Here is an 18,064-nt window from a genome sequence, read left to right on the forward strand (position 1 = left end):
TGTCACCTCCTCTCTTAGTCATTCATGCTCTGAACTGAAGGGCAGCAATGCAGTGTTGTCACACTATACAGAGTAATGAACCAAAGAGCACAGTGTGGAGCGACATCTCCTGCTGATTTCTTCAAGACACTACCTAGTGGCTCCTATACCATGGTTGTGTGCAAAAATCAGTTGGATGGAAGAATGGCTTGGCCTACAGATTTTGCACTGTTACTGCAAAATCATCAATGTGAGTTACTCATAACAACTAAAATAGTAACAAGGAGGGCATATATTAGTTAAAGCCACTATAACGTTCCAGGTACTGTGTTAAGTGTTTTTTGTGTGTTACTCACCGAACCCCACAAAAAGTCTAAGAGGTAAATTATTATACACAGTTCATGGACAAGGAAGCTGAAGCCTAGAGAAGGTAAGCAAAGTGCCCCAGGTGACAAAGCCTACAATGGCAGAGCCATGATGTCAACAGGCAAGTCTGGCTCTAGAGTCCAGGGTCTTAATCCCTACAACAACATACCAATGTCTCTTAGACTCTTGGTCTCAGAACCCCTTTACACACAAAAAAATTATTGAAGTTTCATTACACATTAATACAAGTAACCTTTTATTAACATAACAGTTATTTTCCAAAATAAAAAAAATAGGAGTGTGAAGAGTGGCACTGATACATGGTTTTACAAATCTCTTTTTATAGGTTGCTTGACATTCTTTTTATTTCTAGTTGTTTTTAATTATGGTTTCTTTACAAACAAATGCACACATTTAATGTATATGTACTCCCCTGATGGCCAGCACCATAACTGAGCATATCTATCAGCTCCAAAATTTTCTTGTGCTCTTTTGTGGGATTTTGCTTGTTTGTTTTTTGATGAGAACACTTAAATGAGATCTATTTCTTAACATATTTTAAAGTGTACAATTCTGTAGTAGTAACTAAGTACTCTGTTGTACAGTAGATCTCTAGAACTTACTCTTCTTACATAACAAAAACTTTATACCCATTGAAAAACAAAGGCCAATTTAACTTTACTGCACATTCAGATCACTGGAGGAAATTTAATAACCCACCCCCCCACCACCCCCAAATGTACCAGATACCACCCTACAGCAATTAAATCAGAATGTGGTGAGAGTTACAGAAAGGAGGGAGTGGAGGGATGGGGTAACCGGGTGATGGGTATTAAGGAGGACACGTACTGGGATGAGCACTGGGTGTTACATGCAAAATAAATCGTTAAACACTACAACAAAAACTTATGATGTACTATATGCTGGTTAATTGAACATAATAAAAACATAAAAATAAATTTTTAAAAAGAACATGGTGAGAGCCTGGCATCAATAGTTTTTAAAGATTTCTAGGTGATTCCAATGCAGAGCTTCTCTCTAGTGTAACAGAAGCCACAAGATTCTGGTAACTGCTTTTGCATTCAGTCTGATGTGATAGCTCATGTTCTGTAGCCTGTGGAGATGACTGCTGTAAACTTGTGGAAAGGGGAACTAAAGTCTTGGTATTATTATAAGAGCTGTTTTGAGGTCACAGACACCCTAAGAGAGCCTCACAGACGCTGGGAGATTCCCAGGCCACACAGGGAGATGGCTACCTTACAGTACGTTTCCTTCTACTGACTGAACCACCTGCTATTAGGGATCTTCCTTCTGTCATCCCAGCTGTCATGACTGTCCTCTGAGGCAGGTACATCCAGCCTGTACCACAGGCTGTGTCACAGACATGTGTCACAGACATGAAAACCGAAGCTCAAAGGGGTTGATCTGAGATCACAAAAGGAAGTAGGGATTTAGAACCAGGATTTGAGTCAACATGCTTAACTCCAAATCTCATTATCCTGTGCTTCTTTTGGCATAGAAAACATTAGCATATGCAAAGAGATAAACTATCGGGTTTTCATTTCTGCCATAAGCTGGAAGGAGAAAGGCCTATGGGTACACATGTGAGGGTAGGAGGCAGGGGAGTGAGATTCTAATGAAAAGTATCTATTTAAAAAAATTTTTCCAGTGGACTTATGTTCTGATGAAAAATATCTGGCACCTGAGTGAGGCTGAGAAGTGTGGGGATATTTAAGGGTGAGAATCCCCATCACCTAACAGTAAGGGCTTTTAAGTTAGACCTAGGTCTAAATGTTAGTTTTGCGATTGAAAGTTTAGTGGCTTTGCAAGTTATTTAACTTTTGTGAGCTTTAAATTCTTAGACTAAAATGCAATAATACCTACCTAATGGGTTTGCCACGAACCTTAAATGAAACATGAACTAACTTAATCAGTGCCTGGAACTTAAAAATCACAGTGAATGGTAAGTTTTCTTATAAATGTAGAACTGAGGTTTTCTTGCTTTCTAAACATCACTTTAACACTTCTGCGGCCAGTTTCCCTCATTTCCTGATCATTAGTGCCCACGATTACAAAATGGAATCGATACTATAGGTATTAAATGGAAAGTGCTTGGCATAGAAGTAGGTGCTTGGCTCATTTTATTTGCCTATGGTTTCACTTATTTGTGGAGCATAACAAATAGCATGGAGGACATGGGGAGTTAGAGAGAAGGGGGTTGGGAGAAATTGGAAGAGGAGGTGAACCATGAGAGACTATGGACTCTGAAAAACAATCTGAGGGGTTTCAAGTGGCGGGGGGGGGGGAGGTTGGGGGAACCAGGTGGTGGGTATTAGAGAGGGCACGGATTGCATGGAACACTGGGTGTGGTGCAAAAATAATGAATACTGTTATGCTGAAAATAAATAAAAAATAAATTTAAAAAAAAATTTTCAAGGAGTCCCTCGGAACATGGAAGGCCTCGTCAACTACACAGCTCTCCTGATACTGGAGAGCCTGGTGAGAATCATCTGGGTGGAGAAAGAACTGAAGCAGAATTGGTCTCTTTCACAGCAAACAGAAAAACCAGCCCCACATTCAAGGGACATCTAGACCAATGGCTGAGTAACGCAAGGATGCAAGTAATTATGACGTAGAATGCAGTTTCCATAGGAGAAGCAAAATGTTCTAAACACCAAAAAAACAAAACAACAACAACAACAAAAGGAGTGTTAGGAGCTAAGGGGAATAAAAGGAAGGTAAATATGAACTAAAAGTTCAGTTAATAAACTTTTGTGTACACTCTAAGAGATCATCGTCTGCAAGCAAGAGGGTCACAGGGTAATGACAAGAGGGGAGAGGAATTTTAAATGTGTAAATGTTTTACCTAATATCCTCAAAAGAGAAAAAAAAATATGGAACACAGGGAGTGCTACTGACAAATCCAGACTGCAATGGGGGGGGTTTCAACACAGTCAATCCAAACCAGCAAAGACAGAGTGAAAGTTTGTTTGTTTATATAGATTCAAATTCAAGTTTATTCAGGAGGAATCACCCAAGAGCTATCTAACTGATCTCACTGGCACAAAAAACAGAGTAGCAAATACTCTGAGGGAGACTTGGAAAAACAGGGCCTACACAGAGAAAAGGATATAAAAACTCAGGTTGTGTGAGCCCAATCCAAGCCTCACTGATGCCAGGCATGTGCCAAATTTCCATACCAACTACATTCCCGTGAACACCCATCATCTTGGACTCCAACTTCAAGTCTCACAATCACCCAGAGCTCAGATCTCCTGCAATTATCACCCCTGGCACCAACATTCAAGGACTCTAGCAGATGAACTGAAGCTTAATCAGATGGCAGATCTCGTGTTTCCACTCTTCTTTAAGATTTACAAGAGGTGACCGCATGCCTTTTGACCATGGATCCTTGATGACAGCAAGTCATTGGCTCTAACCCTCTAATCCAAACCACTGCAGAGAGTACAGAGTAAGGAGGTGGGGGAGAGAAAAGGTGGGAAGAGAGAGGGATAGAAGGAGGGAGGGAGATGGGAAAGCAGCTTTTTGGATTAGGCAAACAATTACCTAATTACAGCCTTGGGTCTCTAATGAAATAAAGGACAAGAAATTAAAAGCAATGAAAAATCCAACATATGAACACAGTAGTTGTATATAGTGAGGGTACGGAAAACAGTATCTCTGGGCAAAACTTTCTTTGATTCCTTTCCCACATATTTACACTTTCCTGGCTACTGGCTTCCTCCATTCCCTCACTTGATCTAGCAGTGGCATAGCTCCAGGCCAGACTGAAAAGAGAGGGGACACAAGGAAACTAGACAGATGGAAGAAAAGGGCAGGTGTTGTAAGTAGAAGGGCTACTTCAGTTTGCATCCCAAAACATGGAATTCTTGCCTCAAGCTTCTGAGGATATATTCTACAGCACCAAGGTATACTTTAAGGTCATTTCCAGTAAATCCCACACAAGACATACATGGCCCCACTAGAACCTTAAGTGTGGGTAAACATGCACAATATTACCTACAACGCTCCCAAACGATCGGGCTTAATGATTCCTGAATCTCTCTGCTTAAACGCCTTCTTCCCACCTACTCACTCCTAAAAGTGAAGTAAAAAGGTAAAAGTCCTAACAGCCCATCTTTAGAGAATTTCTAGAGCCCTTCTTGCCCTTGGGGACCCACCATCCACACCTGCTTACAGGGTGGAGACTGCAAAGTTCTTCTAATTAAGGTAGCGTAAAGTACGCCAGGCAGTCCCCGGGGGTCCTTTTCAAGAAGTGAAACCTCCTGGTAAGGCAGAAACTTTTTTGTATATCCTTTGGCTCTGGTCAGTGTGCATTAAACCAAAGTGATTGGGGCAAAGGCTAAGGTAGCAGAAGCCACTGATTTCCTGTCACCTGGTATCTATGAGAGGCCCCAGACCTGCCTTATGTCATTCACCCCTGTGTACGTGAGACACCAGCAGTGGAAGTGAACTCAGCAGCAAGCATCTGAATCAGCCACACGCCTAAGGCCTTGGACACTCAGGTAAGGAACCAGTTTTCTTTGTTTAAGCGACTGAAAGGGAGGGAGTGATGGGTAAAGCGTTGGATGGTTTTGGAGACTAGAGATGCTCGGCTTTCACTCATGGGTTTCCCTGGTCAGGATTTTCTGGTTGTCACAATCTGAGGATGGGTACCAGAGCTTGCTGCCCACCCACTCCCTTAACCACTCCCTCTCTCAAGAGAAAGCCGGTCAATGAACTAGGAACCAGTCTACAAAAACAGCAGATTGCAGCATGTAGACAAGAGCGTGGTTACTGAGCTCCTGGGCTCAAACCGGAGCTCCACCACCTATAAGCCTATAGCAAGTTACAAACCTCTACCTATCTTCGTTTGCTCACCTATAAGATGGGAGCAATGGTACTACCCACTGCTTTATATAAGATTACATGAGCTAAAATCCTAAAGCTCTTAGAACCACCTGGTTCTAAAGAAGAACATAATCAGCCATGGCTATCATGAAAATATTTCAACTTCTCTTGTTTTGAATGCCTTTGTCTCCAAAGATACCCTGCTAGATGTGAATACTTTGAGATGTTCTTAAACGGCACTGGGAGGCCATCAAACTCAACACAAAAATCCTGCCTCAAATCTATCACAGAAGTCTACAGTGAGAGTGGGCATGGCAGATGAGGAAGACTTAAAGAAGGGCCACCAAGATGAGTTTTAGCCACGTCATTATTGTTTCTTAAAACCAGTATATAATGTGATTGCCTTTCCTATTTCCCAAAAAATGGCTTGATCTCGCAGATCATCAAGTAAGATGAAATGATCACCTTTTGGTCCAGCATCTGAGGATTTATATGTAAATCTTCCCTGAGGAAGAAGCTCAGTTTAACATTTATTGAGCTCACAGTACACACAGGAAACAGGTTCTCTATCTAACCCTAGCAGGACATATGTTAAGAGATATACACCTCATTACAGGAGTTACAGTATTAACTCATGAGAAAGAAAACAGTTGGTAACAAGGAAGGAATGCAAAGAGCTGGGGGCTTTGCAGAAGTCATGCCTGGCAGTCTTAGGTGATGTGTCTAATCGGGAGTTTGGCCATGGAGGGGCTGGAGGGGATCATTTCAATGTGGACAGGGTTCCAAGAAGAAAGCAGGAGATGTGTCCAGATCAGTGGATCCAGCAGGGAGCGACGAGGGGCAGCTCCAGAAGGGTTGTAGAGCTGCACTATGAAGGCCATGGGGGGCCATATATGGGTTTCCCCAGGAGGCACTCACAGCCCAGACAAAGAGTTCAAGCTCAGGATGAGCAGGCCTTCAAGTGGTGATTCAGGGCCGGATCTAGCAACCCTACAGAAGATGAATTAGACAAGAGAAAGACCAAAGGCAGAAGAGTACGATTTGGGGGCTAAACCGGGAAAGGAAATGAGACTCAAACTCGTCGGGTGACGTTGGACCTAGACAAAGTCCGCACATAAGATAAGATACTCTACAGAGGAAGAAGTGGCAGGACTTGGCCACTGACTGAACACGGAGATGAAGGAGCTGGAGAGAAACATGGCTCCTGCTTTTTTAAGTTAGGGGACAGGGGAACAGAAGTAAAGTCATCTGAGCGGTCATGCCAGAGGACGGACCACAGACTTTGCAGCACAGGCCTCGGACAGAGCGGCCTCAGGGGAGGGGCTCTGGCAGCAGCCGGCAGTGAAGCCCGGAGAGCAAGTAGGTGGTGAGGAAGTAGAGGAACAGAGTAGAATGAGGAGCTTGGAAGAAGCAGGCTTAGGTAAGGCGGGCACTAGGCAGTGGCTGGGGACATCGCCAGATTGAAGGAAGAGGTTTTGGGAATGGGGACACTGCAGCACATTTTAATCATCCAAAGGTTTCCAATAATAATCATTATTGTTTGTTTAGTACATTATAAATTGCAAATCTCTCATGTTCTCAAACATCCTTTGAATAGTGAGATGACAAAAGCGGCGAGCAACAGCGCCGGGACGAGCACTTTCTGTGGTACAGGACCACAAATAAAGACTGAAGATACAAGAACCACTTTCTCTGAAGGACTGACGTCCTGGCGGAAGGAGCTGGGCTGAGGAGCACAGGCAGAGGGAAAGGAAGTCAGAACATGCTTCCTCAGAGATAATACATGCATGAGGCCAGAAAGGATAAAAATGCAGAACTATTTTGAGTGACAAAGGAGGAAGTTGAGGTGACAAAATCTATGCAGCTTTGAACTTCTCATTAAATGATGTAATTAGTGGACCTAAAAGTCATTATTTGAACCAAAACCCATAAAGCTGTGAGATTTTCAGCAGCGGATGCACACAGAAATAGTGGTGCCTTTTAAAAACCAAAAAAAAAAAAAAGATTTGCAGAAGTCACTGTGATAAAATGGGGCAGTGGCTGATCAGCGGAACCCGGATGGTAATATAGCTCAGTGAAAACAAAACCTGACTGTGATCACATTTTGACCAATGTGCCTGGTAACCCCTGCTAATGTACCAACTAGGCTTCAAGCTCAGCTGCATATTGGGCATTGTTCAAGTCATGGTGAACAGTAAAAAATAATGACAGGGCAAAGTTGCAGGAATCTATGATATCCTCAGGAGTACATGCTCTAACTTTATATATTCCCATATAGTAAAAATTTTATTACCTAGTCTACAATGCCCTGGCACAAAAATGTGTATATTTTAGGAGATGATTTCCATAAAAAATGAAGTAGCATATCAAAATGGGTATGTTTGTGTTTATAAAATATTTTACAGTAATATGTGTCGAAGCCCTTGTGGAAATAGAGTTGCCGTAGTGAGACATCAATTTTAACAGCGAAATAAAATATTTCTCCCCTATGGTCATTTCTGCCACTAGCCACTGCAGACATACCCCAATAGGACCTGCTTTTATAGGAGGTTTATCTCACCAATAATACAGACATAGCATCCAGCAGTTGAAAAATAAGGAGAAATGAAAACAACGCTAATCCAGTTATATCCTTCTGTCCAGAGAATTGATGACCTTTGCTCTTGAAGTTGTCGTCACTTAAAAAGAGCCCTCTGGAGAGGAGAGTGGGGATTCCAGCTTATTCCCTTCCTACCCATGGGAAAATTAACCTCTCTGGGCCTGCACTTCCCCATCTGCAGAAAAGACAAATGCCTCCTTAGTAAGGCAGGCGTTGGCTGGCCTGGCACTAGATGCAAGACATCCCAGCATGCAGAGCGTGCTCAGTCAACTGCTGAACTACGTGGTCTGGCCACAAGGCAGCAGAAAGAGCGCAGCCTCAGAGCCACAATGACTGCCTCCTGGTTCAGCTGTCACCGAGTGCAAAGTCGGCAACAAACCACAGCCCATCCCTGGGCGGCAGCTTCCTCATTTGTCAAATGAACAGAATGGTTTCTGAGGTTCTAACCAGCTCCCAAAACTCTGCCTGGTGATAAGAATCAGTCTGTAAACTCCTTCATGGGCTGTATTAATACATTCCTTTTCGTCAGTGATCTCATTGGGTGGTTTGTGGTGCAAAGCACCAAAACCTCCAAGACCACATGACACTTGATAATTGAGAGGTGAAGCAAAAGCAAGTGCAAAGCACCCAAAGACCCCTCTCTTTCCTTCAGCCCATGGTCCTGACTAATATTCTGTTTTCAATTGCTTTCTAGGCATTCAAATAACACATACATCTGAAGAGGGGAGAGGCTCCTAAGTGAAGGGCTGAACCAGTGTTCTGCACAGGGTCCAAAGCAGCCGCAGATACCTCATTAGATAGGTCCAAGCCCTCAGTCTCAGTCTCCAGGAGTCATGTAACCGGGAACAAATGACCTAACTATTCCATGTCCGTGTCATCTTTTCTACAAAATAGAATTTTGTAGAAATTGATTCCTTGTCCACTCTGTGAGGCTTAAATGAACTCCAGATATGAAATCTTTGTCATTATAGAGTGGGTGCAAAATGAGGGCTGGGCGACTCCCAGGCCCCTGTCCCACAGCACACCTGCAGGCAGCCAGCTGGGTGTGACTTCAACAGGATAAGCAGGCAGGACACAGTCTTGGTCTCCAAGGCCCCTTACATGACTTAGAGCTGACAAAGATGACACCAAAGATATGTCCCTAAAGAGAGATTCCCAGGGCCCAGGAAAGACCCAATAGAATTCATGTAAGTAATTGACATAAACAAATAAATGCCAAAGGGAAGCACAAGATGAAAAAAGTTGAACAGTCTTAAACATGAGAACTGGAAAGAGTCTTGGTAATAATCACTAACTTCAGAAATGAATAACAATGAATTCTAAGAACAGACCGCACTTCCTACTCTCTCCCCCTGTACGAGGCACTTTCATATGCGAACTTCCTTATTTCTCACAATGCGTCTGTGACAAGGGTACTGGGTCTCATTTTTCCAATGGGAAAAACAGAAACTAATGCTCCTGAAGGCAGTAATACTAAGCACTAGCAGAGCAACAAAACAAACAGGTAATAATTATTCAGACTTGGATGCTTTATACACATTTATTTCCTCCACAGTGTTAAGAACTACTCAATCCACATAACAGGAGGGATAAGGTCTCTGCTTTGATGGGATTTATATTCTAGTGGGGAAAGACGGCCAATAAAGCAAGCAAACAATTGAGGGGATTCCCCATAGTGGTAAGTGCCAAGAAGCAAAAAACTGGGATGCTGTGCAATATCACTATGGACTGAGAATTCGAGTAAGGTCTTCTGAGGAGTTGACATTTGAGCTACACCTGAAAGAGAAGACATTATTCATGCACAGACCATCAGTCTAAGTATTACAGAAACCCTATTCTATAAGACAAGAATTATTATGCCCACTTTATAGTTGAAAAACCTGAGGCCCAGAGAATTCAAAGAACTTACCTGTAGTTTCACAGCAAATAGCATAATCACAATTTCAACCTCAGCAACCCATCTCAGGAGGCTACAGTCTTAATATACAACCTTAGAGAGCCTCCTTAAAGTGATTTACTTGAGGTTGCAGAGTTGGCGGCAGAGGAAGACTAGAATCAGCTCCTAAGGACCCTAAGGACAGTCCTTAGCATATCCTTCATGATGCCAATGTACAAAAGCAGATAAGCAAAAGGACAAGGACAAGTCACTGACTAAACACATTTTCCAATATGAGGGTGTAAGAAAAGCTTCCAGAGATGTGAGACATACAGGACATACAGACAGATGAGTATGGATTTCTCTACAGTGATAAAGTGTGCCCCAAACATCATTGTCAAGAATCCTGGCAGGGATCCCTGGGCCCACAGGTCCTTGCCTGAGATGCCCTTCAGATCCTGTCTTCAAACATAATAGTAGGCTTTGCCTCAGACCCAAAGCCACTGGGAAGGAGCCCTTTCCATGAGACTCATGGAAAAAATATGGAGACAAGTGTTCAGGTGCATGAGACAAGTTCAAAGATGCTGAAAATCCTATTTTCTCTCTCTCCCCCCCATTTTATTATTTGTTTTATTTTTAGGAATTCTGAGGGTGAAATGACAACATCCAGAAATTCAATGAGTGGAACTTTCCAAGCAGATCCTATGAAAGGCCCTACTGCCATGCATCCTGTTCAAAAAATAATTCCCAAAAGGATGACTTCAGTGGTGGGCCCTACACAAAACTTCTTCATGAGGGAATCAAAAACAATGGGGGTAAGTCAACTGCACTCCATTCTGTATCCCAGAGACTCTCTGGCCCACAAAAACAGATGCTGTAGGCCAGGTAGAGAATGCAACCCAACCAAAAAGTATTTGATCCAACCCAAGGTGTTCTTTGTATCTGACACAATATGCCAAATCAGAGATGTGCAGAAAAGTTACCACAGTGATCTATCTCCTTTTGACTTTGTGGTTTTCATATTTAGGGGTTTCCCACCCAAGTGTGTCACCAGCATCCCAGACATATTCTCCTTGGAAATGACCCAGGTGGTGGGTAAGATGGATCTGAACTACAAAGGGTCTTGGCACCTTCGCCACTTCCTTTAGACACTTTATGCAACCCCAAGTCAGGAGCTAGGGCTTTCTGCCTTACCTTTGTTTTCCAACTTGGTGATGACTTCAGTTCATCATCAGTGCCCCCATTCTCTCTCCAGGCTGTCCAGATTATGAATGGGCTCTTCCACCTTGCCCTAGGCGGTCTCCTGATGATTCACGTAGATGTCTATGCACCTATCTGTATAACTCTGTGGTACCCCTTCTGGGGAGGCGTTATGGTGAGTAAAAACTAAAAACCATTTGGGAAGTGATGCAGACAAAAAGGTTAAGGAAAGTATATGGCTGGGAAATAGGTTATGAGGCTAAAGTAATTTAGTGGAAAGAGAGGTTGACTAAACTGAGCATAAATCCCATTGGAAGTCAGTGATCACACTTCAAGGGAATTCAGAGAGAGATGCCCTACCAGGATCTACACAGGGAAGGAAGATTGTCCAAAGTTGGACCTCTCCAAAATCAATATGGAGATGGGGGAGAAGGCACTAAACATTTGGACTGTACAGCTGGTGTTTCAGAAAGCAGGAAAACATGGGGACATTCCACTCCCTCCCACCTGGTCCTTCCTCCTACAATTCTTTGTAGTTATCATCATAGATGATAAAATTAGTCCCATCCCAGATGAACCTCCTCTGGCTTAACAGCAGAGCAGCAATTTTTTTTTTTTAAATTTATTTTCAGCATAACAGTATTCATTGTTTTTGCACCACACCCAGTGCTCCATACAATACGTGCCCTCTCTAATACCCACCACCTGGTTCCCCCAACCTCCCACCCCCGCCCCTTCAAAACCCTCAGATTGTTTTTCAGAGTCCATAGTCTCTCATGGTTCACCTCCCCTTCCAATTTCCCTCAACTCCCTTCTCCTCTCCATCTCCCCTTGTCCTCCATGCCATTTGTTATGCTCCACAAATAAGTGAAACCATATGATAATTGACTCTCTCTGCTTGACTTATTTCACTCAGCATAATCTCTTCCAGTCCCGTCCATGTTGCTACAAAAGTTGGGTATTCATCCTTTCTGATGGAGGCATCATACTCCATAGTGTATATGGACCACATCTTCCTTATCCATTCATCCGTTGAAGGGCATCTTGGTTATTTCCACAGTTTGGCGACCATGGCCATTGCTGCTATAAACATTGGGGTACAGAGGGCCCTTCTTTTCACTCCATCTGTATCTTTGGGGTAAATACCCAGCAGTGCAATTGCAGGGTCATAGGGAAGCTCTATTTTTAATTTCTTGAGGAATCTCCACACTGTTCTCCAAAGAGGCTGCACCAATTTGCACTCCCACCAACAGTGGAAGAGGGTTCCCCTTTCTCCACATCCCCTCCAACACATGTTGTTTCCTGTCTTGCTAATTTTGGCCATTCTAAGTGGTGTAAGGTGGTATCTCAATGTGGTTTTAATTTGAATCTCCCTGATGGCTAGTGATGATGAACATTTTTTCATGTGTCTGATAGCCATTTGTATGTCTTCATTGGAGAAGTTTCTGTTCATATCTTCCAGAGCAGCAATTCTTATGGCCGTTTCATGTACATGTTTTCCAAGCTTCTAGCCTTGTCTGGGTGCTGTATGGGGCAGCCAAGTTTATAACATCATTACACTTCCATAGTTGCTACTATAAAGATATGCCCAGAATTGAAATTTTCAGAACAAAGAGAGATCAATTAAAACAAGAGTTTCCTCCATTTTATGGCCTGCACGGTAGACAGAAGGATGAGAAATAATTGCCATCACTTCTGGTAGCAGCCAACATTTTCACGGAGTGCCTATGGCCTTCAGGCCAAGTCTTTCCTTCCATATCGATTCACTCCTCATTGGCATCAAAGTCACTTAAATCACTGTAAACTCCCAAAGTCACTTAAATCACTGTAAAGTCCAAGAAGAAATTCCACAAATTTGGGGGGGGGGTGGGAAGAGCTAAAAACAAAAATAAAACTACCAAATTCACAGTTGTTAGTATTCACTGACCTGAAAGCGTGAGTTTTGCCTCTGGTCTTACTTTATTCCTATCACAGCTCCCCCAGTTAGTTGAATAAAAGGCAAAGAATGAACATAGTTGAGCATGAATAAAGGAGAAATGTGACTGCTGAAAAATGAATGAACACTATAAAAATGGCTTGACAGTTTAATGAAGGTGGTTGGAAATGTGGATAGCTTTTTTACAACCAGTTCTCAATGTGAAAAGTGACCTCCCTCTCTGCCTCTCTCCCTCTTCTCCCATGTTGCCCATGCCTTCCCCACCCACCATCTCTTTTTTCACAGTATATCATTTCTGGATCACTCCTGGCTGCAGCGGACAAAAACCCCAGGCAGAATTTGGCAAGTAATCCTATGTCCTTCTTTCCCCACATCAGAGAAATACCTACTTTCTCAATGGAAAACAAAAAATCCTTAAAGACCTTTGGGATCAAAGTAGTACTGCATTCTCTCTCAGTCCCCAAAAGCAAAAGAAAGCTGCTGTGATGTTATTCATGATAAACCTGGAAATGAGACCTACACAACCTGTGTCAGCAGGGAGTTTTTGGCAGTGTTCTTGCCACTGTTTGTTTCCACTTGTTGGTACAGACCCAGAGGGCTCTATCTGCTCCTTCCCTCCCTACATTCACAGAACCATCTCACTTCATGTGATGGAAGAACCTCCTTCCCTCTACCATCCTATGCAGACAGATATAATCTGAATACTACTTCTATTCACTTACTCAACCGATATTTACTGAATGCCTACCAGGATGGTGGCAGTGGCAGTGGCAGTGAAAGGAAGTTCAAAGGTACAAAATAATAGAATTTAGGATCAATCCTAGAATTTTCTCTCATAAACTGACTGGATGTGAAGGGGTAAAATGAAATGGGGAAGTCCAAGGAAGGAACACAAGTTAGAGATGGAAGGTTGTCACACTGCAGTGACAAGGACACTAAAACCACTGAGATAAGTGTGGTTTAGTATGATTTAAGTGTACTGCCTTTCTGAGTCAGAGGAATGAGATCTAGAATTCCTTCCTAGACTTGACAGCCCAAATGAAATCAAACCCCATTAACAAATCTTCATGTCTCCATTTCAGGCCAAAGGGAAAATGATAATGAACTCATTGAGCCTCTTTGCTGCTATTTCTGGAATAATCTTTTTGGTAATGGATATATTTAACATTACCATTTCCCACTTTTTTAAAATGGAGAATTTGAATCTTGCTAAAGTTTCCATGCCATATATTAACATACACAACTGTGAGCCAGCTAATCCCGCTGACAAAAACTCTCTGTCTATACAATATTGTGACAGCATACGATCTGTTTTCTTGGTAAGTATGAAATCAGGTTTCTTTCTTTTTTTTTTAATGTGCTAAGTGGGTTTTTTGTTCTTTTGTTTTAATTTTATTTATTTATTTGACAGAGAGAGAAAGAGTACTAGCAGGCAGAGTAGCAGGCAGAGGAAGAGGGAGAAGCAGGCTCCTTGCTGAGCAAGGAGCCTGACATGGGGCTCAGTCCAGGACCTGGGATCATGACCAGAGCAGAAGGCAGTTCTTAACCAATTGAGCCACCCAGGTGCCCCAGAAATCAGGTTTCAAGGAAGAAGTTTAGTCTTTTTATTACAAGTGTCAACTCTGGATCAAGATATCTACTACTTACTGTCTATACAGCTTTTGGGCAAGAATTTTAACCACATTCTGCCTCAGTTTCTTCAGCTGTAATATGGGGAGATTAAGGGTAAAACAGTAGGGTTGTTTTGAGTAATAAGTTAACATACACAAAACCCTTAAAATTGGTACATAGAAAGTGCTATGTGTTTACTCTAACATTAATTATTATTATTATTACTGGTTAATAATTATTAAGATGATTAAGATGAACACTGAAGAAGTACCTAAGTTACTATGAACATCTTTTGCCTCCATGAGTTTTTAAGTGTAGAATTTGAAGGGGGAAAATGCGTCTTCCAAGTACAGACAGGTTTCCTTCGTCGTGATACCACCTAAAGCTGGATACAACTTAATCTGGGATTCAGTGATTAATTTTTCCTACATAAAACGGATTCTTCAACTAATTACCGCTGCCTTATTTTCTACCAGCAACATGCATTAGCGATCTGTGGCATGCCAGCTGTTGTGCTAATGGGTTAGGGTTATAAAGATACTAGTAGTTCTCAAGGTTGCTCATTACTCACCTAAAGAGCTGACCTTTTAATCATTTAATTTTAGCAAACAGTAATAGAGCACCAATCATATTCCTTATTTCATTATTATATTTCTGCTCTCGTTTTTTCTGTCATTCTTCAGGGCATTTTTGCCGTGATGATGATTTTTACCTTCTTCCAGAAACTTGTGACAGCTGGCATTGTTGAGAATGAATGGAAAAACCTGTGCTCCAAACCTAAATCTGTAAGTAGTAGCCACCCCATCCACTAACACCCTCTAGGAAATCATGTCTACAAAAAATGATTTATGGAGAATGTAACCTCATATAACTTTGAGACTAGAAGCTTCATGAAAAATGGTCTTGGCAGATTGCTGGAAAGTAGAAAACACCTGATGAGGCAGAAGTGTCTTGAAATTCGAAATAAGTCTAAAGGTTAGACAGAGGATACAGTCCTCTAATACATGCACTTACTAACCTTGAGTTCTGCTTCACTCCACGCGCCCATCTTGACTTAATGATTCCACACTTAATGTGTAAAAGTGGGATAGCTCAAGGTTGAAGGCTGATAAAAGCACTGGTTCTTCCACTTGGTTTCTCAGTATTCCCTCCCCTGCACCTGCACCTTTTCATCAAATCCCATTTCCAAAACAATAGGTTCAAAGAGGCTCCACAATTGGGAGAGGTGAATATCCCAGTGACAGACTGATTATCAACTGCCTCGAACCACAGAACGTCAGATTAAAATTTAGAAAGCATAGTTCCTTCATTTTACAGATGAGAAAAACAGATTCTAGAGAAAACAACCTTCCCAAGGTTATAGCTAATAAAGGCAAATCAAATCTAGAATCTAAATTTCTCCGTTCCTGCACTGTTCTTTCCCAAATGCTGTGTGATCATTCTAGGCAAAGTGACAAATATCTCCCGACCTTGAAGATGAGCTTTGATCCCCTGGGAAGTCAATCCTGTTATTTGGAGGCATATAGGAAATAACACAAACAGCATAAAAACCAGGAAGTATTTGATAAATGTTCCTAGAGTTTGTTGACAAATGTGCCAATGGTAAAGGTCAAGAAACATTTGTTTAATTTTGTGTCCTAGGATGTAGTTGTCCTGTTAGCTGCTGAAGAAAAAAAAGAACAGCCAATTGAAACAACAGAAGACATGGTGGAGCTGACCGAAGTATCTTCCCAACCAAAGAATGAAGAAGAGATTGAAATTATTCCTGTCCAAGAAGAAGAAGAGGAAATGGAAATAAACTTTCAAGAACTTCCCCAGGACCAGGAACCTTCACCAATAGAAAATGACAGCATTCCTTAAATGATTTTTTTTTCTTTCTGTTTGCTTTTCTTAGCATTAGAAACTAGTGTTCATAGCTTCCAAGAGACATAGCCACCCCTATTTCCTGAGGCCTTCTGCAAGTATCCTCCATCTGTCTCTCTGGCCTTTGCATGGAATGACCACAGCTCACTCACACTCGCGCGCGCTCTCTCTCATGCAGAGAATACAGCCATTGCAGGGGACTGTGCTGGCACGTTTCCTGTTTGGGGCAGCTTACTTACATTGGAACAAGGCAGGCTAGCTGTTATATACCACATGATTTCTCACTAGCCTTTTCCTTGGATAAGGCTTTGTAGTAGTGGTCAGTGTGGTAATTCCATCTCTGCCCCTAATGAGAAAGATAAATGTGGGCTCCAGGCCATCCTGAAACTATTTTTAGTTCCTTCCACATCTACCTATTTTGTGGAGTCTCTTTTACTCTTATGGAAAGTAAACAATAGTAATAATGAGGGGCATTAAGGATCTATTCTATCTTTCTATGGGGCTGACACTGTGTCCACTGCTCTTAGAGTGTCCACACCCCATCAGGGAAGCTTTAAGTGGCCAAAACTCAACCCCTTCTTTGTACAAAAAGCACAGCTTATAAATGGACGTGTCTGTATCTGTCTTGACTTTTCCTAATTCCTGTTCTAGGCTCATGGTTGCACTGTCTACCTACCTGTTCTAGGCTCATGGTTGCACTGTCTACCTACCTGTTCTAGGCTCTTGGTTGCACTACCTTCAGTCTATAGGCAAGAGAAGAAAGAATCAAAGAAAATGCCATAATGAGTACCCAAATCTTAAATGATAATCAACACTTGTATTCTAAAGTAATTTCTAGCTCACAAAGTAGGTTTTCAAATAATTACATTTGATATTCCATAATCAAGGGGAAAAAGGCCCTATCCATATTTTACAAATAACTCAAAAAGGCTAATTTATAAAAAAGCAAAAGTAATTTGTCAGTGGTCACAGCTAGTTTTGAGAGCCTTCTTTCATACTCAGATCTTCTCACTCAAATCCTACGATGTTTGAGATAAGCAAACTGCCTGCATAAACTACTTGAGCAAAGTCAACAGGTTTTAATGAGCACCTGCTCTCTAACCAGCATGAAATAGGTGTTGAGAGAGACACAGAGTCAGGAATCCAGTCTTACTCCTTGGGGATAAAAAGACTTAGACATTCACAATATTTGGGAAACTACTTACATCATTAATATATACTTAGCTGTTAGTAAGTAATCTTACGTAATGCAGACACTAAGTGCTATGGACATTCTCAAAAAAGAAGATCATGCTTGAAAATAATATAATCAGTTATGATGCCAAATCTTGGGCAATAGCTACCCTACTTCTCAATTCTTGTTTATATTCAGACATACTAGTGCCCTACATAGAAAGAATGTTACTATAATCTATCACTTACATTTGAGCATTTTCTATATGTTAATCACTGCCAGATTCTGGCAGATACATAGACAAAGTAATTACCACTCCTTGTGATATTTCTACTTTTTTTTAAGGACCACCAATAGAAGGTATTTACTGTGATTAAAAAAAAAGAGATGAGACATTTCTCTGTCTATGGAAAGTCCTCAAAATTAGCTTTAAATAAATAAAACCACGTAAGTGTTCTTGTCTGAAACCGGTGATTCCAACACGGTGTTTACCCAGTCTTCTCCATTCTTGTGACGTCAGCCCATGAGCGAAGCTCCTATAGCTTTAAATTCATATTCACATAAACTCAATCTGAGTTTGAACTATGTGATGTCAGGACATCAACTATT

The 18,064-nt window shown here is 41.8% G+C and overlaps 1 protein-coding gene across 1 annotated transcript; it reads left to right on the forward strand.

Annotated features, from left to right (window-relative positions):
• Positions 1–4,705: 4,705 nt before the first annotated feature.
• Positions 4,706–16,888, forward strand: MS4A1 (membrane spanning 4-domains A1). Its single transcript, XM_044261154.1, has 7 exons — positions 4,706–4,871; positions 10,312–10,486; positions 10,927–11,046; positions 13,093–13,149; positions 13,890–14,126; positions 15,102–15,203; positions 16,060–16,888. Exons 2-7 carry the CDS (start codon positions 10,328–10,330, stop codon positions 16,276–16,278), a joined length of 894 nt encoding a protein of 297 aa, XP_044117089.1. The 5' UTR covers positions 4,706–4,871; positions 10,312–10,327; the 3' UTR covers positions 16,279–16,888.
• Positions 16,889–18,064: the final 1,176 nt, after the last annotated feature.

This window comes from Neovison vison, chromosome 7 (genome assembly GCF_020171115.1).
Source record: "Neovison vison isolate M4711 chromosome 7, ASM_NN_V1, whole genome shotgun sequence".
Taxonomy (NCBI): Eukaryota; Metazoa; Chordata; class Mammalia; order Carnivora; family Mustelidae; genus Neogale; species Neogale vison.

Excerpts from the sequence above, each read along its gene's own strand:
- MS4A1 (XM_044261154.1), top strand. The coding sequence starts at position 10,328 with ATGACAACATCCAGAAATTCAATGAGTGGAACTTTCCAAGCAGATCCT. Across the intron at positions 11,047-13,092 it reads CCTTCTGGGGAGGCGTTATG|TATATCATTTCTGGATCACT; the intron begins GTGAGTAAAAAC and ends CTTTTTTCACAG. Across the intron at positions 13,150-13,889 it reads AAAACCCCAGGCAGAATTTG|GCCAAAGGGAAAATGATAAT; the intron begins GCAAGTAATCCT and ends TCTCCATTTCAG.